Raw genomic sequence first — 21,575 nt, 5'->3', positions numbered from 1 at the left:
TTTTTTTTTAATTTTTTCAAACTATAAATTCATTTTTTTATCCATAATTTAGATTAAAATATTTATAATTTATATAGACATATATATTTATGTATAATTTATTTATATATAAATTATTATTTTAGAATATAATTAATATATATATTTATATATATAATTTATTTATATATCGATTATTTCAAAGCGGTACACGAAACAATATTAATATCAAAATTAAAATATTTCATTTCAATATTTTAACTATTATCTCATACGATATTTAAAATATTGCTTGATATTTCGTACGGAATGAGAAACCACGTCGTCTTTAAATACGTGTTTAAATACGCGTGGCCTTCCCGGACCATGCCTTGGTGGCAGCTGGGCAGGTGGAGCTACCTTTCGTCCCCTATGTCAGTGACGAGATTTTGCCGTGATCTTCTTCCTCCTGTATCCAATCTTTAAATGCGACGTGACCGTGGCATGACGTGCTTCTACATAATAGTTCCGGGATAGGTGGTGTCCTACCTTTCATATCAATCAGCCCTCTGCCCGGTCCATAGGCCCTCTTATCTATTACGCAATCCACGGGCCGACTGCACTGCCGAATACTGGGGCCTCCAATGTGAATTTGACCCGACTCGAGAGAGATGTAAATAGCCCTCCAAAAGATCTTGTGGTAATTACACTGGAGAAGCCGAGCGAGTGACAAGTTGTGCAAAAAGACAACCTGGTCCTGGTCAGCAAGTGTATGGATAAAGTAAACGTTGGACAATTTCGAAGCCACAAATCCAACCCTCCACTAGGTCCGTCTCCACGTATCGAAAGCTTCTCTCCACTGGGATTACTTTTCCAAAGGGGATCACCCCAAACATGGCGCAACTCCCCAAAAAAAAAAAAAAAATCTTTTCCAAACATATGGAACCCACAAAAAATGAGAAAAAATATCAACCCTCCATTCCCACAGCCACAGAACATAACCCACTAGACTCGTGGCCTTTTTTTTTTGATCTGGCTCACATTCAAATGGTCTGCTGACATGGCCAAACCAGACCACACATACAAGATATTTTGATGCGGTTCGAATTATTATATTTCGCACCGTTAGATCTGAGCCCGTCGTTGTTGGAGTCGATCTTTTAACCGTCCGATACCTTGCGAGATATTTGAGCTCCCCCGCCCCATGGGCCATTTCAGATATTTTTACCTTTTTTCTCCTCGTTAGCTCTTTCTTGAAGCATATGCGATCGACCACGCCCGCTGGTTCACAGAGAGTTGAGGGATTGAGTGAGAAATGGGTGAGGTGGTTTTGAGAAGCGAGGAACTGGGAGCGAGAGCGGAGAGTGAGCCAGAGACAGAGATGATGGAGGAGGATGTGGAGATACTTAAGAGTGTGAAGGAAAGCGGCATCGAGAAGAAGAAGAAGAAGAAGAAGAAGAAGGATAAGAAGATGAAGGAGAAGAGGAAGGGTGGGACTTCGAGTGGGGTTGTACGGTGGGAGAGGTTCTTGCCGAGAATGATGCTGAGGGTGTTGCTTGTTGAGGCTGATGATTCCACGAGGCATATCATAGCCGCCCTTCTCAGAAAGTGCAGCTACAGAGGTCAGTATGTGTTTTTCTTATCGTTTCTCTGTCTTTGTGCGGGTTCCGGTTTATTTGCTTGCTTAATTTCGAGTGTTCTTCCATTTTAGAGTTTTTTTTGTCAAATTGTGAACTGGGTTTTCGGCTTTTGCCAGAAAAATTTTGAACATGTCAAGTGGATAATACTGCAGTTTGAGTTCTAAGTTATGGGGATTAGATAGGGGTAGGAAGTGATGTAATCGATCTTAAGCTTGTAAGGTTGGCTTGTCCATTGCTAGGCATGGTTAGCTGGTTTTACTTTCAAATTTAGGAACTGGATCTTGGTGGATATACAATGAAAAAGCCTTCTCTTTTATATTCTACTGTTTACTCTGTTGGGGAGATGGGAATAATTATTGTGGCCATTTGGTAGAGTATCGAACCCACCGTGTCACCGAATGAATTTCTTCATTTACCGGCTATAATTTTTGGCCTAGAGAATCACTCTTTTGAGTCCATTATCATTAGAGGCTTGTCTGGATGAACTTGTTACACCATGTGAAGGGGGAAAAACCGTAAGGGTCTGCAAATTTTGCAGACAAAAAATGGAAGAATCACATACAAAAAAATATCAAGGGAAACTGGAAAGAAAAGTGGATGAAACGCATCTCGCATGACACAAGGAACAAGAATTATGACAGGAACATATCAAATGCTGCCAAATGGGTTAGGAGCATCCATGTCCTTTAGGCGTTCCAACATACTGTAGCTCTTCATGGGTCTTTTATTCAACAGAGTAGTTTTGCTTGAATTAAGACCAATACTGCCTGAAAAAATCAATGTTTGGGGGATCTGAGAGGTTCTAGTGGGCTTGAGCACAGAACCCAAGACAGATAACGGAATTGAAAGTATCCGGGTGCCATGTATATGTTCATTTCTACCACTGTTGTTGCTTCCTTGAATATTGAGATTTTGTTGACTGAGTTTTGCTTATAACCTGATATTTGCTGTTCTAGGAACTAATGTTATTACTGTTTGTGCAGTTGTTGCTGTTTCTGATGGCTTAAAAGCGTGGGAGATACTGAAGGAAAGAGCCCATAACATAGACCTCATACTGACAGAAGCGGATTTACCGGCAATATCGGGATTTGCTCTTCTTACGCTAATCATGGAGCATGAGATTTGCAAAAACATCCCAGTTATAAGTATGGTTTGCAGAATAAAGGCTTTGAATATTAGACAATGTATCTGAATTTTTTTTTTTTGATAGGTAAATTGTATCTGAAAATTATGAAACTAATAGTACAACTTCTGTTATTTCACAGTGATGTCCTCACAGGATTCAATAAGCACTGTTTATAAATGCATGCTGAGAGGTGCTGCTGACTATCTTGTAAAGCCTATTAGGAGAAATGAGCTGAGAAATTTGTGGCAGCATGTTTGGAGAAGACAAACTGTATGCTTATTGCTTGTGCTTTGCCTTATTTTCCCTTTGTTTTCTTTTGCCTTTGGTCTTGAAGGTTATGAGCCTCTTTCTCAGTCTTGATATGTCCCTTTTGATCTATCAGTCAAAGGTTGGTGTAAATAATCCCCAAGATGAGAGTGTTGCACAAGAAAAGGCAGGAGCCACTTCTGAGAACAATGCTGCAAGCAACTGTTCAAATGTTCGTATGGCTTGTGGACAGGAAAATAATGAACTAATTGAAAAAGGAAGTGATTCTCAGGTAGCGTTTCTAATTCAGTGTAATCTGAGAATGCACTGCTTGGTGATTGGATTATTATGAAATCTGTATGAAAGATTTGGCTTGTTCTTTTGATTTTTAAAAAAATTTATTTATGTGGTATATTATTGCTTTTCTTTGGATACATACTAGTTCACTATTTTGTTTAGAGAAGTAATGTCCAGTCTTTATTAACTCACTGGGAATTTTTTTGTGGACATTGAATAGAAATTAATGAATTGATAAAATATGGAAAAAAAGAGAAAATTCATTAGTATTTCTAATTACAACCCAAATCCAACCTGACAAACTAAGTGTATTAAAAAAACGATGAAGAGTAGAGATATTCAAAGATTAAATAAAAAAAAACTAAACATATAAAAGAGAAGGTAAAACCAAATAGCTCCATTCAGGTTGGTTGAGTCTGGGAACATGATAGTGATCAAGATGAATATGGCATGTTCATACTCATAGACGTTAAGTTACCATAGATTGCTTTTTAACTGTCAAGTTGTATTGCCATGATTGCTTGATGTGTGTTTCATCCAAGGTATGCGTGCCTATGTTAAACGAGGGCCAGTTATGGTTAAAAGATATTTCCTCGCAGTTTAGGGTGGGTACATGAAGTTTCATATAGAGATTGCGTGTTTGCTATCTCTTGCAGAGCTCTTGTACAAAGCCAGAGTTGGAAGCTGAAAGTGCCTCCATGGAGAATATGAAGGGCTTCTCACAATCAGGATGGGGCAAATTGTTTCCAAGTGATGTAATATCACAAAAGGATGAAGCATGCATCCGTTTGGGTCAGAAACTGCCCGTGCATGAGACTGATGATGGGGGTAAACACCTTTTACATTAGCGTCATCGTATATTCTGTTTGGTGGGAAGCATCTAACTCTTTGAATATCTCTAGGATCGGTGGTAGATGCCTGCAACAATGCTAACAAAAAAACTCTTGGCAAGGATTCAGAACCAGAAAGTCAAAGAAGGGAGGATTATATTGCTAATGAGGCTTCTGATAATAGTTACGTCATTGTCAACTCTTCTAGAGAAGCTGCTGATTTGATTGGAACATTTCACAGCTATCCAAACTGCACTGGTAAAGGCATAGGGGAATTTGATTCTTCACTTCACTTGGATCTGTCCTTGAAAAGATCTCATCCCAGTGGCTTTTGTAATGAACATGCTGAGAAAAGGCGTACCCTTGGCCATTCTAACCCCTCAGCCTTTACGCGGTGAGATTTAGTTTCCTTTTAAATATTTCACTAGGAGTGACTCGTTATCAGGTCCTTTAAAAAATTCTTAAATTAGCACTAGTGTTATTTATTTATTTATTTATTTTATAAGTTGCTGTTTAGCTGCATTAATGCGAGTGGCTGGATCAAATAAACCCAAGAAGTGTGTAGGTTATGTTTAGAACATGATGCTCCAAGTAAATGATGAGGGTTTTGCGTGTGCAACGTCAGTTTGATCTGTCTTCAATTTTTTGATTAAATCTTCAAAAATCTTCTCTATTGGGTTTTATGTACTAAAAGTGGTCCTTGCAGGTACACTAACAAGCCATTTGAACCCCCACAAACAACAGTTGTTAATTGTGATCATCAGCAAGAGCGTGGAAAAAATTCTGAGAACATGTTATCCAATATTTTTACCAGTTCTGGTTCTGATACTGCTGGTTTGACACAAAGTACACAGAGAAGCATTGTCACTCTGGCCACTGGTCAATCTAGAGAATCTGTTGTTGCAACTTCATGCTCTCAACAGAAAATATTTGCTGTGCCAGTTCCAGCAAAAGGGGTACGGATTGATAATCTATGCACTGGCTTTGGTTCTGTACTTTCTCCAATTTTTTGTGCACAGTCTTGTCCGTCACCAATGCTGAGTCCAGGTTTATTCGCCCAGCAGGAACCCTCCTTTCGTATGGATATTTTTTACCAGTCAAATCTTAGAAATGGTAACCCTGAGAAGCACCATGACCCACATATTCCGTATGCAATTAACGCCACGAATCAGAGTATGCACAAGCATGAACACAAATTTGATTCTCTGGAGGACCGAGGACATATATCTCCAGCCACTGATCAGGGTGAAAGTAATAGTTTCTGGAATGGTGGTGCAAGTAATCGTAGTAGCATTGGGGATGGAAGTACTTGTGGGAGTAACAGCAATGTTGATCACATTGCTTTTGCCAAGGCTGCTTTAGAGAATAAGAATGAAGGTTTTCTCCCTCCTAGTGGAAGTGCTCATCGATCGATTCAAAGAGAAGTGGCTCTAACCAAGTTCCGCTTGAAGCGGAAAGAAAGGTGTTATGAGAAAAAGGTATGCTATTACATCTTTCATTTTGACTGCTACAATGTCCAACCAATAAAAATGCCCCCATATGTTAATTCGAAATATAACTCAACAGGTACGGTATGAGAGCAGAAAAAAACTTGCTGAGCAGCGTCCAAGAGTAAAAGGACAGTTTGTTCGACAAGTGCAGAATTATCCCCCACCTGAAGGAACTGATGGCGACTCCTTTGATGGCTAGCAATTCAACTTCTGAGGCTAAAATGACTTGATATATTTCTGCCTCATCCTTTGTCGAAACCCGAGAAGCAAAGAGGAGACAATATACAAGTTCTAACACCATTTCTGTATTGATCTTCTCGTAGGATGTTGGTTCAGAATTTGAACCGCTGTATTTTAGGGTTGTTGATATGTAGATTCTTCACTTAGAAACTTAGAGATTTATTGGTACAGAAGTTATAGTTCATCTTCTTCTTCCCACCTACTCTATTGTATTTCCTTTTCCTTTTGTAATGTTATGTATGTTTTGATTACCAAGGAGGGAGCCAATAGGGAAACCTGAATATGGGCTTCAGTTAAATGGGTCCTCATGCTAAGCTTGGCAGCATCCTCAATGAGTGACATCTTTCAAGCTTTCATGCATCATTTTCCTCGGCTTATTTTGTTGTTTTATTTTTATTTTTTCAATCAAAGATACATTAAAATCAAAAGAGAGATATAAGAGGCAGGGTTGAGGAAGAGAGTTTTAGCTTATTTTGTTGTTTTAGTTCTTCAACAGCAACATGGACAAATTGCAGTGAACAGGAAACGCCATATAATTTCTTGTACGCCAACCTAATCTAGCGCAAGACTCCCAGCTCTTAAAGAAATTTCGTGACTTTATTTTTGCCTACAACTCAAAAGTAGAGTCAATACATTTGCAATGGTGACAATGCCTCCTTCCACTAAACAAAGTTGGTAGTGTGCACAAATTCCTATAAATAATGGCTCCTACTTTTCCTTCTTCCGTATGCATATATGGTGATAGTGAAAGATAGCTCAATGCAGTAAGTTTCTGTTTATCGATTAATGTGTTGTCATTTTGTGCCTCTCATTCCAAGGCATTTTTCATCTTTAGGTACCATATAGACTTTGGAGTTAATAACGCCATGCCGATCATTATCGCCCTTTTAATGTTTTAATTGAACTTTTAACAGGGACTTTAGGCCATACATGCAATAAAGCTACTTTAGGCCATACGTTCAATTCATGTTGTTTTCCACTTGGACGGTTGGACTGGATCCGATATACCCACAAGTATATCACTTTTCTTCTACCTCTTCCTTTTTTTTTTTTTTTTTTTGCAAGTTTATTTTTGGTAGTGTCTAAAGTACGAATGTTTTTATTGTAAATTGTAAAATTATCACTTGTCTAAAAAATTATCGAGTTCTCTACTCTAATAACATGTGAAATTATTACTTATTTAAAAAATTTAAATTAATGAAAAGATGTAAATTTAGGCTTTGGGGTAATGAAATATTTTGGGAATATTAAACTATTATTATTATTATTTAATATTTTATTATTATTTTTTATTACTATTCACAAAATGTCTGATCTCACTGTTTCAAACATAAAACTGTTTCAGAAGTATTACCATTCTAACTTATCCAAAAATAAAACAAAAAAAGTTTAGAAAGAAATGAATAGATAGAATTGAATTTCACAACAAAAATCTTCAAGTGGCATAAAAGTCCCTTCGTGTCATTTCACACTTTGGACTCTGACCCTACAACTGGGTCTTAAGTCATATCACAAACATTGTTAGCAAATTGATTTTCTTTTTTCTCCACTTTTAACAACCAAAAAGAAAAGTGAAGATATAAATTTGGTACGCATCCTCTCAACATGCTCTTGTTGGGTTTCTATGGTTTGATTGAAACAAGCTAAAAGCCAAGATTGGCTAAATGTGGTGAGGGGCTTCTATCATCAACTCCTTTAACACAGAGGCATCTCTCTCAGAAAAATTTAATATAATCAAAAGCCCAAGAGATTTTTCTTAATGTTACAATCAAAGACAAACAATGGCCTTATGGTCCCAGAGTAAAACAAAACAAATAATCAAGTTAATTCTGGCAAGGAAAGAAGGTAGATGAGAAACCACTAAGGTGTTGGGGTCCTCAAACTTTCTCATGATTGAAGGGCTCAATAACTACTGATTAAAAATTTCCAAAAGCAATGCATTAATAAGTCAAAAAACTCTTCTAACTACTAACTCCTCTTGAACATGCTAATTAGGATGGGCCCCATTAGTGCTCTTTGTCATACAGAAGTGCCTGATGATAAACCAAGAGACTGGTCTTTGGCGCAAATCCAATGGCAATGACTTGCTAAAAGTGTCAAGAAGTCTGATGGGGTATTCAAATCAAACGGCCGAGATTGAGGACAACTTGCAACTACTAATCTTCTGTCCCATTTGCCCTTTTCTTAACCTAAAAGTAAGCTGAACAAGAAACATGAATCACAATAAAATTATTATTAAAATCACCCAGGGCTTCTCAAAAGCAGACCAAGAAAGGCCATTGGAGACCCTATCTCCCTCCTAAGGCTCTTTTGATTCTTTATGTTCAATTATTCTAAAAAGTATTACCCTCTCTGATACTGTCTAAGAAAGATATCCCGTATCCTCTGCTTCTGCTTTCAATGATGATAATAATAATAATAATAATAATAATAATAATAATATACTTCCTACCGTAAAAGTCTACTTTTTTATTTTTTGACTGCTATGATCATCTATTGTCAAAGTATGAAAGAATCGGTTTCTCATGTTCCCACAGCAGCCCTTGTCAACTGCATTTGTTACATATATTATAGTGTAAATTTTGTGAGCTTTTCACAGGTAATGGGAATTAATCCTGCAGCATGGCTTTTCACAGGTAAATTTAGTGTGTATAAAATATTTCTGGTTTAAAATATAGGATAAATGCATAGAAATGGAAGTTGGACAACCTGAAGGATGGCTTTCTGAATAGCATATATAGCGCATGCATATTCATGATGTGAGAAGAGGTTCTAAAAAGAAGTTTGGGGCTAACTGAATGATGGCTTGTCCCCATTTGTCTGCCATGTGGACCATTTCTGTGCTTATAGCTGGTAATCACAATCAGGACCATGCATACCACGCTTTTGACACACTGCTTCTTGGCCCCATTAGTCCTCTGTACTATTATTCTTCATTTGTCCAATGTTTGTACCTAGCTCAAATACTAACACCACATATTCCTGGAAACAGAAGCATAAAGAATCCAACATTAGCTGAAATTACTCCTTTTGTTTGCCTGGAAATCTCTGTTTGATAGGTGAGAAAATGAACAGAAATGAAAAGAGGAAATCTATTGAGACAAAGTTTCTGGTTTTGTTTGTCCTGCATGACTCTTCAACAATTTTAGTTTCATGGTATGACCACGAGTATATCAAAGCAAGATATCTACCACCACCATGTATACAAATTGAACCTTCTATCTGCTAATGTTCAAATAATTGATTCACTTTCCCTCATAAATGATTGAACAAGTTTATGATTGCATATGAGTCGTCAACTTGATCAGGCTTTGCGTATGTGTGTACAACTGTGCAAATGGTAAATGATTATAGGGATGTTTATTAGCATTTCAAAACATAAATAGTAAAAGCTGTTAAAAGTAACAAAGACTCTAATAATGACTTGTTATCATGTCTTTTCATCTCAGTGCGATTCATGAATGTACCTTCACAATTACTAGCGAATCTTGAAGATGTATGTGGCAAACCCACTTGCTTTTGGGTAAAGGCTAGACTTATCCCACCCAAGCTTATCTTTATTGTGTGATTACCAAACTAGCTTGTGGTATCCGAGGAGTGCATGCAATTTCGTCAAGAAACAAACCACTACTCACCATTAAAGTTATTAAAAAACAGTCAAAATGTCAATATATGCTAGACTTCAATATTAATAGTGCCTCAAGTGTAACAAAAAGCAAGCCTGAAAGTAAATTTTCTCGGTCTATAAATATTCTCTAACCAGACGTACAAAAGTCCACTCTGGTTCAAGAAATTACATGAAAATCTCTATTCTCTACCTCCCACCGGGCCACTGCAGGGAGTAGCAACTAGTCAAAAAGCATTTTAGAGAAAAACTATTGTTTTCTGTCACCTGCTGCTTCTTTATAGCCTGATCACCTCCTCTTCCTTAGCCTTGTCAATTTCGTCCCCTCTGTAGTTGCCACTCTCTCCCGCTCTCTCTTCTTTTTCTTCTCTGCAAATGTCTCAAGTGTTCATAAAATCTCCTAAACACTGTGCACAGAAAGGATTGAACGTCAACAAGCTCTACAAGAAGCTATTCTTTGCCTTCTCTACGTTATTCACCTCCATTCTATCACTAATATTAATAATCTGGCTTATCTTACGCCCCTCAAAGCCTGAGTTCTCCATAAGAGAAGCTGGCGTCTACCAGCTTAGCCTATCAGACCCTCACCTTCTCAATTCATCCGTCCAACTCACCCTCCTCGCCAAGAACCCAAATCAAAAACTTGGGATTTACTACGATGAGCTGCAAGTTTATGCCGCATACAAAGGACAACAGATAACAACCTATACCTCTCTTCCACCGTTCTATCAAGGACATCAAGACAGTAATCTCTTGACAGCTTCTTTGGTGGGAAGAGGGCTGCCTGTGGCTCCATCGTTTGGTTACGAAGTTGGACGTGATCAAACAGCCGGCCAACTAGTTCTGAATCTGAAGGTGAACGGGAGGCTTCGGTGGAAAGTAGGGACTTGGGTCTCCGGCAGCTACCGCTTGAATGTGAATTGTGTTGCAGCTATGGCTTTTGGGCCAGCCATCCCAACAGGTCCACTCACTTCAAAGCAAGGGATTCAGTGTGCTACTACGGTTTGAATCAACATGAAGACCCTCCTGATCTAGTGAGTAATGTATCTGTTGTTTTTAATGGGCTTGCTTTTAACCTAGTTTGCTGCTTGTATACTGATTACGGGTTGATAGTATTGGAAGTAATGATTATAAGGAAGATATAAAGAATGAAATTAACACTTGTTTGGAATCTTAGTTTTTATGATATCTTCTTAATCTGCCTGTCATTCTGGCTGTTTCTTTCTTAGTACGTGATGGGTAAAAGTGTAGGAGAAAAGAAGGGCTCTTGGAGTTTCATTTTTTCGTGGTGAGAGTGGAAGGATGATGGTGGATTGTTTCACCTTTGCTTCTTTAGCTGTTCATTAGCAGAAAAAAAGAGTATTTGACGGATTTATAGATCAATTAGTGATGAGGGGAGATTCCAAAGGAGGAAAAGGAGGAAAAAAAGTGGGGAGAAAAAGGAGCAAACAATTGTAATTTACATGCCAATATATACCTCACCTTTGGTTTTAGAGTCCATGGAAGTCTTGGCCCGCATGCAAAGCCTTGACAACTGAATCTGCATATACCATTGGGTCTTAAATCTGTTCTCTCTTTCATTGCCTGCTTTTGAACCATACCCAATGGACAGAATTGGCTTGTCGAAACGAATATACTGCACAATTCTCTCTAAAAAAAATGGGAAATGTTTCCAAAAGCTAGTGATCATGTAATTAATGAAGTGTTTGCAATTCATATATATAACACTTCTCTTTAATATAGATCGAATAATGGCTTCAACTTGAAAAGTAATATTTATGGATTTATCTATTTTGAGAATAACTACATGAATAAGGAGGATAAAGATTCTTCCCATTTCATTTAAAGTGGATAATATCTATTTAATATAATTAGAAGGAAAACATTATAGATACAAAGGGATCCCACATACTGATATGGTACACTACTAGTGTATCATGTGTCCGAGCTGTACTGCCGGGTAGGACATGGGAGCTCATGGAAGGGGTGGGGTTGTGGCTTGCCGTGCACATATTTTGTCCTAAATAGATTCTAAGACCCCAATATTTTGTCCTAAATAGATTCTGTGCGTTTCAAGTGAACTGGAAAATTTTATTTTCCAACTACCCATCTAGTGAGAATTGTCCCAAATTAGCCGGCTCACAGCGTAGTCCAAATAACTTGCTAAGTGAAAAATAATAATAAAAAAAAAATCTAAGTTTGAAAAATTATGAAATATATATTAAGGTGATCAGTCCAACCCCAATTATTCGATGGTCGGACAAGGAAAATGGTTTGTACAGCTCAAGGGTGCAAACCCACATACTCATTTTAAAAAAATAGATAAATTTAAAATTCAGATGTTAAAAAAATTAATAAATTTAAGATTTATATGAAGAAATTTATTTTTTAATAATAAATTTTACTTTTTTTCTTATAGAAGTACGTGAGACTTACACACCTTAATGAGGCAAATTTTCAAGGAAATTTCCACTTGTGCTTTTAATTCTTAAAATTTTTAAGAGAATTTTCACTGGTGGTTTTAATTCTTAGTTTTAATTATGTTATTTTAACAGAGATTTGATTGTGTTTGAAATCCCAAATAAAAAGCTGATATAACAACTCTTTAAGAAATGGTGCAAAAGACCAATTGAAGTTTTCTTCAATAAAATTGGCTGTTTGAATTGAAGTATGAGAAGCTGATATAGCAACTTCGTAAAAGACCAGATTGCCAATAGTTTCTAGTCGAAGTTATTCTGGTATCGTTTTGGTTTGCTCAAAATCTTTAATCAATCTTTATTATTATTATTGTCAGTGGACAGCACCATCAAGCGTAAAGGTCACGCAGCTATCGTGCAATTCATAAATTATGCAAGTCTGATAAAGAAAACAAACAGATATAGACAACAAGGCTTTAATGATTGATCACCATCGCTTTTTCAGATAATTCAGAAGGAGAGAAATATAAGATGGGAGGAAATCTTTAACCACAAGTCTAAAAAAAGTAGTAAGCTTTTTGGGATTTGAAAAGCTTGCGCATGGCTTCCTATCTGTGTTATGTTGTCCCTACAAAATAAGCACAATGTAACTGATGTTCAACAAAATTAGAGTGTATGGCTTTCTATCATCAGTTAAACCCCCTTGTATGACAAGCAATGCCAACTTTTCTGCTGTTGCAGTGAAAGCAGCCTGGAAATGATATATGAGTAAAACTCAAAACATAAATGTTATTTTCTTCCTAAATTTTGTCATCTTTAATCACATTTATTAAGTGGCACATTTTAAATGTATGTCTATTTATGTGGTTGGCATATGAAACTATTTAAAATGTATACATAGATCAGTTGAAGATGAAAAAAATCTAAGATAAAAGAGTTCTATTACACTAATAAACCTAGATCTGTTGTGCAACTTCAAGAAGACTTTCCAGCTATGCCATCCTTTTTAGATTTGACCCAACATTTGCTAGCCAATATGGCTTATCTAAAGACAAGAATTAGTGCAGGCCTATGATTTATGACAATGACAGTTTCCATATTGAAAATGTCGCTGCGTCCGATGCTTGAGGACAACAAAGCCTCACGTAACAGTAGACAGCTAATGCCTTTTTCTTACCCACCTATATCTATATAAGGGTAAAAAAGCAAAAACAAAAAAAAAAAAAGAAAAAAAAAGAGGCAAAAGAAGAAATTTAAACCAATAAACAGAAAAAAAAGGTATGCAGCTATTTTAATCGAACAGTCTAAATTCCAATTTGAGTTGTTAATCCAACAGTGTATATTCGGGGAGATGTGTTTGAGAGCCAGTTATACGTCAAAATTAAGTAAATAATGTAAGAATGTTAAGACACAATTACACTAAAGCATAGTATTGCCCAGCTAAGAGAGATTTTTTTTTTTAATTTTTAATTTTATTATATATATATATATATATATATATATATATAGAGCTTGTTTTGTTATTTTATCAATTAACTAGGAGTTACCCAGTTAGCAACCTCACTATGCTATAATACATTTCCGGTTGTAAACTCTAGTTAGGTACTTTTCATGTATACATTGTACTTGAGTTTTATGCCTTCTTATCTTACCAATAAAACTTTATGATCACCTATAAGAAAAAAAATTTATATTACATTTCCCCATTATGACATTAAATGAGTTTTACCAACACGTAGAATTAATTAATTAATCAGGGCAGATTTACATTTCATCCTGTAGGTAGCATATTCTTTCCTCTCTACAGGCTTGGACTGGGTATGCTTTAGTTGCTATATAATGAAATATCAAATGCAAGATTCATAACAAACAACTTAAAAAAATAAAAAAAAGAAAAAAAGAAAAAAAGAAAAAAGAAAAAAGATTCATAACAAACTAGATAGTGGCCATGCTACAAGTTAATTAACATCTTTGCTGTGCCTGGCCTACACCCACTCAAGATAACACATGCAGTGCTGTTTTCAGTTTGTGGAAAATAAACATGCAGAATAGCATCACTGTAACTTCTTCGGCAAGTCACATGTTGTCGAGTGTTTTTCTTCTAATGTTTTTATAAAGAAATTAGAAGAAAAACGCTCCTATCAATTAACAGGTAGACAGTTCTCCCTATCAAAATTTTGCTCAACCAATGCAAGTTAACATGAAACCTATTTCCACTCATGTCCAACACCATTTTTTATCCACATATAAGCACCATTTTTTATCCACATAAAAGTACAACTTTATTCAGTTAAAAAACTATAGAGCTTTGAAATCCCCCATATATTAAAGGAGATCAGAGAAAAGAGCTCACTTCCTCCCGCCCAAAAAAAAAAGATTCAACTAGTACTGAGATGCTTAGAATAGAAGAATTGAATATATCACCTTAATAGGCATTCAACATTAAAAACCATAACAACCAATGGAAGATTTGCGGTCTCCAGGAATTGGAACAACAAAATTCCCACATTAGGTTCAATAACAACCCTACACTTATAACAAACATACAGACATAGCAAAGCTGCTGAGTGCTATCGAAATGTAGTTGAGATGAAGTAGGAGAAACAGATTTGATAGGGGCTTGGTTTATATTTGGGCTCTTTACTTCCTTCTATCGCTAAACTCGCATGCATAGGCGACGCTCTTGTATATGTCCTGTATACTCTGAGCCTTTGTCTACTTTATGCTCAATAAAATTTTGTTTCTCGATCAAAAAGAAAATATTCAGGCTCTTTGGTCATTATGTGCAACAATTTTTTTTTTTCCCCCTAATTCAGAAAAGGCTTAAAACTGCTTCCTAAAAAGCAAGATAACCTGTCCTCCTCCATGGTCTCAAAAGCCACGTAAGCTATATTCTCTAAATGGTAAAATTATAGCTGAAGAATGATTTGAGATTAAAAAAATTCTTTTCATCACATTTCTTGGTACATGAAAGACTTCTGAACTGTGATAATAATATAATTTGCATTGTGGGAAAACTAAACTTTAAAAAGCGTGTAAAAGATAAAGTGAAGATACCATGAAAGTGGGATCATGAATCTTGAACACGTGTTGAAGTGGTATTTCAACATATGCCTGGATAACTGTCATATCATAGCAAGAGTATTGTGGGATGTAATGGTAAGTGTCCAGCTTTCAAACACAACTGTGCAGTTTTGAGAGTTGAGAATGGCCACTTCGAGCGTAAGGCGCTGAATGGTAGGCTTGTATCCAAGCCATCTCTGATCCAAAGCCTAACTTGGATAGAACCAATACAGGCAACTGTCTATTTCCTCTCAGGAGATATTCAAGGAAAAATAAGTACTTTTTACCTTGAGATGGCACAGTTATGGCTAGCGGGATCAACTGTGGATAATGACATTTCCTTTATTGGCTGGCAGTAAGAGTTACAATACAGGCACTTCATTTATTTTATCGGATACAATGCAGGAACTTCGTAGGACATAGGAAAACACCAAGTTAAGGTTGTGCCATCAAAGATATTTATGTGGAAGATGATCACAGAATAAATTTTACCATACCAGATGGAAGAATCATCCCACAATGACAGTCCAAAAGCTCTACAGAGGGTACTGGGCTTCACAGGACAAGGTGACCTCCCTTGCATTTGCAGTTTTGCACCCTAATCGCGTCATCATAAGCTAGTTTAAAGACTTCTAATAGACACTAGCAAACAAAAATGGAAACTATAATCGACTTAAGATTTTGAGCATAAAGGATATGAACACCTAAAACCTTTGTACATATGCTCTTCCCTCGAGCTAACGTCCTTTTTCCTTGGAAGATTTGGAGATATAAGGCACCATCAGGGAACATCTCAATGGCAGCTGTTGTATGTGGAAGCAGGGTGGAAAAATGGACATCATATTTTGCACATTTGAGTTTGGATGTGTCATGCCTTGATGGGAGAGAGATTTGCTCGCTTGTTCGTGTAGTGTGCTATTGGTACCCATAGCAACTTCAAGGTTGGAAGATTGTTCACTTATGTCTAATGTGGCATCTTTGGTGAAACTTAATGTTTGGACTCTCAAAGATTGCAAGAGGACAGTGCAAGAATTAAGAGCCCTTGCTATCATTTCTTTTTATGTATAGACAGCAGTGCATAATTATTTGGCAAAATTGATTGAATTGTGTTCTTTTTATTCATCTATACAGATGGTTGTTTTGTATTGTATACTTTCGGTTGTGGCACTTTGTGCTTGGAATAAAATTTACCTTAGGAAAAAAAAAAAAGAATGAACGATCTCTGTCTCCCCATCAAATTTAAAAGCAAAGAAAATCTACAAAAGCTACTATACAACTTCACAGTCTCTCTTTCCTATAACTTTATACCTCTAACTACTAAGCGACTATAATAACAGGTCACAATCCTAACCTTACACTTCTCCCTAGCATTGGCCATTGCCAACATTTCCAGGCAACTATCACCACTCCAAAACATCTACCAAAATTCACCTACATAGACACTTCAACCATAATTCCCTTCATAATGATTCATATATAAGAATCACACCTGAGTCAAGCAATCACTTTTCAAATAAGTTATGGTCAAAGAATACAAAGTCATGAATTTGCCTCTGTGTATGGGCATGCCAGCACACAGACTCATGAATTTCGGACTGAAATTGAAAATAAAAAAAAATAAAAAATAAAAGAAGAAGAAGTCAAAGCAATAAATTTTATGACTGAAGCAACAACCAGAATCAGATACTCCTGAGTTGAAGTCTCTTAATTTTGATGCGGGTTTTTCAGAAATTCTTTTCCTTTCAAAAGTTTGAGAAGTCTCTTAATGCAACTTTTATTGCCCTCATTCCCAAGATATCTGTTTGGGGTAGGGAAATACTTGATTCTGTGATGATTACTAATGAATGTTTAGATAGTCGTTTGAGGGAGGGCATTCCAGGAGTTCTTTGTAAGCTTGATATGGAAAAGGCGTACAATCATGTAAATTGGGATTTCCTTTTCTATATGTTCGGGAGATGTGGTTTTGGAAATTAAGAAAACTCTTATTAACTAAAAAAAAAAAAAAAGAAGAAAGATGTGGTTTTGGAGATAGGTGGTGTGGGTGGATTAGACATTGTGTCTCTACTGCTCAGTTTTCAGTGTTAGTTAATGGAAATCCCTGTGGTTTTTTTTCAGAGTTCGAGGGGTTTGAGATAGGGGGATCCGTTATCTACTTTCCTCTTTATTATCATCATGGAGGCTTTGAGCCATATTGTGGAGGCTGCTGTAGGTGGAGTTTTCTCTCAGGTTTTTCTGCGGGAAATGCTAATAATGGAACTATCAAAATTTCTCATTTACTTTTTGCATATGGCACTCCTATCTTTTGTGATGCTGATCGCCTTAAGGGCTGTGTTATTATGTTTTGAAGCTGTTTCGGGTCTTAAGGTGAATTTGGGAAAGTTGGAGATGGTTCCGGTGGGGGATGTGCGGAATATTGATTGTTTGGCAGATCTTCTGGGCTGTAAAGTGGCTTCTCTATCTATGAAATATCTTGTTCTTCTGTTGGGGGCGTCGTCTAAAGCTAAGAATATTTGGGATGGTGTGGTTTAAAAGATTGAGAAAAGATTGGCGGGATGGAAGCGGCTATACTTATATAAAGGGGGTAGAATTACTCTTATCAAAAGTACTCTTTCCAACCTTCCGATTTATTATCTTTCTTTATTCCCATTGCCTCCAGGAGTGGCAAACTCCGGAAAACCGGGTTTAGAAGTTATTTCATGCATTTCTGTGGGGAGGAGAATAAATTTCATCTTGTGAGCTAGAATAGAGTTTGCTTTCCTATTGCAAATTGAGGTTTGCGGGTTCGAAAGCCGAGTAGTTTCAATAAGGCTTTGTCGGGGAAGTGGCCGTGGAGATATCAATTGGAAGGGGAATTGTTGCGGAAGGAGGTTATTGATTGGAAATATGGGAGTGATTTGGGGGGTTGGTGTTCTAAGGAGGTTAGGGGGCTTATGGTGCGAGTCTTCGGAAATTCATTAGAAAGGGGTGGGAGGATTTCGGTAAACATGTTAATTTTGTTGTTGGAGAGGGCTGAAGGATCCTTTTTTGGTTTGATGTTTGGTGTGGTGAGCGTGCTCTTTTTAGAGCGTTCCTGGCTATTTTTTGTATGGTAGCTAATCGATATGCATCCGTTTCATATTTGTTGATCCGTTCTAATGGAGGTTTGCAATGGGATGTTTGTTTTATTAGAGCTGTTCAGAATTGCGAACTTGATGAGGTTGCGGATTTATTCAGCTTCTTGTATTCTCTGGGTATTGGAGGTAATGAGAGGGACATAATGTTAGGGAAGCATATGGGGAGTAAAAAGTTTTCAGCTTGGTCATATTATATGGTGGTGAATCAGTGGATCATTTACTTCTACATTGTGAGGTGGCTAAGGCATTGTGGGATGGTGTTTTGCGTGGAGCTGGGCTGGCTTGGGTAATGCCTACGAAAGTAGTGGATTTACTTGCATGTTGGAATGTGCTTCATAGTTGTACTCAAGTGGCAGCTGCATGAAAGATGGTTCCTTTGTATCTTATGTGGTGTATTTGGTGGGAAAGGAACGAGTGGTGCTTTAATAATGAGGAGCATACTATAGAGGAAATCTGGAAATTTTTTGTGTGCTCTTTACTTCATTGGTTGTCAGCTATTGTACTTAATGGAGGGTCTGCTAATGAGTTTTTGTTTTTGTTTTCTGATTCTAGAATCAAATTAAGTGTTTATTTTGTATACTTCTTGTGTACCTGGGCTTCGCCTATTTCATTCGATGAATAAAAGTGTCTCCCTTACTTATAACAAAAAATCACATACACCAAAAAGTATAGCAAGAAATTGACTAAAATTTACACAAAGGCATACTCACATTAACATGAAAATTCAATCGAGAAGTCACAATGTTGTAAATATCACTTATCTTTCATACATAATATCATTATCAAGATCGACCACAGAAACATTATCGTATCACGCAAAAAAATAAAAAATAAAAACTTGTAACGCCATGAGCTTCAACAATACATTGAAATCTAAAATTAAAAAATAATAATAATAATAATTCAGTTTCCCTCAACCAAAGAACTTCAACATTTAATCGATTCGGCACTAACCCATTCCCAATAATGCTTCTTCACCGAGACCGCCCCATCCGCCGCCACCCTCATGCTCGTCTCCCCACAATCCCCATACTCATCACCCTCCTCCGTGCAAAACTGTCCTTCCGGCAAGCCTTCCACCACTGCTTCCATAGAATGCAACACATAACATGCCGGCAATCCCGGATAAGATGCCGAATTCCTCTCCTCCAACTTCATCCGATACGAGCCGGGAACAATTCTCATGACGCTCTCGCTCTCCAAATCGCCGACCGACCCTTTAATTATCGAACCGAGTTCCTCTCTCACCGCCCGATACACGGCCGATTCGGGCGTCTCGTTGGGTTTCATTTTCTCCGACAAAGGTCGGTAACGTTCTCGTAAACTACCGTCGGACAATTCCTGGCGGGTTTCGATAAGAACCCGATTGTGTTTGTCAATGATTCTGACCGTAACGACTTGAACCGTACGAAGCGGAGGGGTGGAGTCGGCGAGGGAAGTTTCGCCCTCAGCGAGCTCCAGCCAGAGGTTGTGGACGTTCTTGGTGCCGGGTTTGACGCCCCAGGAGGCAAAGGAGTCGGAAGGCAAGCGAGGCTTGAGCCATTCGGAGAGGGACTGAGGGGTGGAGAAGGAGTTGGTGTGGTGGGTGCGGGCCATGGTGGGGATTTTGAGGAATCGGCGAGGAGGCGAGTTCAGAGGGAAAGGGATGAGGAACGAGGGGAGTTTGCAGAGATTGGGTTTGGAGGGGAAGAGGAAGCAGAGGGAAAAGGCCGTGAAAAAGAGGTCAGGGAGGCTTGGGCTCTTGAGGAGGGTGGTGGTGGTGGATTGTATATTTGTGATTGGTGGAGGCGGAGACATGTCAAGGATGTTCGAAGGGATAGCTCAGTTGCAGAAAAGGGTTACGGCGTTGGAAGTTGAACAAATTCAAGTCCATTACTAAGCAGAGCAGAGAAGGGAAGAGAAGAGGAGAGGAGAGAGAGGGGAAAGAGCGTGTTGAGTTTGTGGCGGAGGACTTGTTTGGCAGATGAGATTATTCTCTTCCATATTCCTTGGTTCTATTCCTTCCGCTTTTTTTGCTTTTTCTTAATCAATTTTAACTTACCTAAAAAACAACAAATAAAAATTAATTAATATCAAATAATCGATATATAAATAATAATAATAATAATAATAAATAACATATATTTTTTTAATAATTAATTAGATTCATTGTCAAATTTTCCTTTTTATCTCTAAATTTTAGTCAAAAAATGAATAATAAAACAATATTTTCATTGAATAACTCATTTTCTATAATTTTTATATATCGATATTCATTTTTTTATTTTTGGGTTTCGTTTCTTATTGAGTAAGGGTCATCTTGGAATAAGGTAGACAAAGAAGACTTGTAGATATAAATCTGAGAACATATTCTACACCAAGTGGTTACTATAGTTTGAACATCAAGAAGTTTCTTGAAAATAAGATTAATAAAACATCAACTATTGTCCGCAAGAAATATAGAATGAATTGACCATATTATATATTTATTGCATTCTTGGAAAAAACTGAATATAAAAATTTGATCAATAATTTTCCATGGAGTTGAGTTTTAAGGGTGAGATGAGATGAAATTGTTTTGGATGAAAATTGAATAAAATATTATTATTATTTTAGAATTTGAAAAAATTAAATTATATATTATATTTTGTGTAAAAATTTAATAAAATTATAATAATAAAATGAGATAATTTCTAAATCTAAATAGTCTCTAAAAAAATGCATCATTGGTAAATAAATAAATAAAGGAGGCAACCAAAATAAAAAAAAAAATGAAAAAATAAAAAAATAAAAAAAAAAATTAACCAAATGGTTTCTCTCAGTTAAAAAAAAGAAGAAGGAATCAACGAAAAAAATACACTATTGGTAAATAAATAAACAAAGGAAGCAGTAAAAAATAAATAAATAAATAAGAAGAAAAAAATAAAAAAATTACAGCATTGGTAAATAAATAAAATATTATAAAAAGTACTACAAATACTTGTAGGTCCTATCATATTATTAATTATAACAAAGTCAAATTAATCTTATTTTATCTCTAAAAACAAATACATATTTTATCTATTATCAACATATCTCAAAAGATTTTAATTTATTTCATCTCATCTTATCTCTGAAAACAAACTAGGCCTTAGTAAAATAGATTTTGATATCGCTCCTGCTCTCTTTTCAAGGTTTCTTCATCCTAACTTTTGCTGCAAAACTTTCCTAAACAGAGGGTGCAAATTGAGAGAGAGAGAGAGAAAGAGAGAGATGAACAAAATACACTGTTAGATGGGAATACTTTTCAATTTAAAAAAAAAAAAATGAATCAAAATTCATAGGAATTTCTGATTAACTCTATGGGGATGCAATAGAGATGGACGTATGCGATGATTTCTAGACCATTTAATGAGAATTTTATAATATTGTAAGATCCATTCGTTGGACAAAACCTCCAGGGAATCCTCATGAAAAAATGACAACTAGAGTGTATATACTACATATTCTTATCAAGATTTTATCTGAATATATATCAAAGCCTGTCCTGTCAGTCTCTTTGTTTCATCCTC

At 36.6% G+C, this 21,575-nt stretch overlaps 3 protein-coding genes across 5 annotated transcripts; 2 read left to right on the top strand and 1 right to left on the bottom strand.

The window, feature by feature from the left end:
• Positions 1 to 1,108: 1,108 nt before the first annotated feature.
• LOC122314015 (two-component response regulator-like APRR9) lies at positions 1,109 to 6,190 on the top strand. Of its 3 annotated transcripts, none has more exons than XM_043129388.1 (9): positions 1,109 to 1,580; positions 2,582 to 2,743; positions 2,864 to 2,994; positions 3,107 to 3,262; positions 3,924 to 4,095; positions 4,170 to 4,491; positions 4,804 to 5,053; positions 5,159 to 5,575; positions 5,664 to 6,190. In XM_043129388.1, the coding sequence occupies exons 1-9, from the start codon at positions 1,274 to 1,276 to the stop codon at positions 5,784 to 5,786; spliced, it is 2,040 nt and encodes a 679-aa protein (XP_042985322.1). In that variant the 5' UTR covers positions 1,109 to 1,273; the 3' UTR covers positions 5,787 to 6,190. The 3 variants fall into 3 exon arrangements, with proteins under 3 accessions (XP_042985322.1, XP_042985323.1, XP_042985321.1); XM_043129389.1 differs by having other exon boundaries at positions 1,112 to 1,580; positions 5,162 to 5,575; XM_043129387.1 differs by having other exon boundaries at positions 1,116 to 1,580; positions 4,804 to 5,575.
• Positions 6,191 to 9,590: 3,400 nt separating this feature from the next.
• Positions 9,591 to 10,623, top strand: LOC122314490 (NDR1/HIN1-like protein 26). Its single transcript, XM_043130113.1, has one exon. It carries the CDS (start codon positions 9,828 to 9,830, stop codon positions 10,458 to 10,460), a length of 633 nt encoding a protein of 210 aa, XP_042986047.1. The 5' UTR covers positions 9,591 to 9,827; the 3' UTR covers positions 10,461 to 10,623.
• An 8,111-nt stretch (positions 10,624 to 18,734) lies between these two features.
• LOC122314469 lies at positions 18,735 to 20,039 on the bottom strand. The gene has a single exon (XM_043130090.1). It carries the CDS (start codon positions 19,840 to 19,842, stop codon positions 18,973 to 18,975), a length of 870 nt encoding a protein of 289 aa, XP_042986024.1. The 5' UTR covers positions 19,843 to 20,039; the 3' UTR covers positions 18,735 to 18,972.
• Between the last annotated feature and the right edge of the window lie 1,536 nt (positions 20,040 to 21,575).

Source organism: Carya illinoinensis, chromosome 6 (genome assembly GCF_018687715.1).
Source record: "Carya illinoinensis cultivar Pawnee chromosome 6, C.illinoinensisPawnee_v1, whole genome shotgun sequence".
Classification (NCBI taxonomy): Eukaryota; Viridiplantae; Streptophyta; class Magnoliopsida; order Fagales; family Juglandaceae; genus Carya; species Carya illinoinensis.
This window is presented reverse-complemented; position numbering and strand designations above follow the sequence as displayed.

Excerpts from the sequence above, each read along its gene's own strand:
- LOC122314015 (XM_043129387.1), top strand. The coding sequence starts at position 1,274 with ATGGGTGAGGTGGTTTTGAGAAGCGAGGAACTGGGAGCGAGAGCGGAG. Across the intron at positions 3,263-3,923 it reads AAAAAGGAAGTGATTCTCAG|AGCTCTTGTACAAAGCCAGA; the intron begins GTAGCGTTTCTA and ends TATCTCTTGCAG. Across the intron at positions 4,492-4,803 it reads AACCCCTCAGCCTTTACGCG|GTACACTAACAAGCCATTTG; the intron begins GTGAGATTTAGT and ends TGGTCCTTGCAG.
- LOC122314490 (XM_043130113.1), top strand. The coding sequence starts at position 9,828 with ATGTCTCAAGTGTTCATAAAATCTCCTAAACACTGTGCACAGAAAGGA.
- LOC122314469 (XM_043130090.1), bottom strand. The coding sequence starts at position 19,842 with ATGTCTCCGCCTCCACCAATCACAAATATACAATCCACCACCACCACC.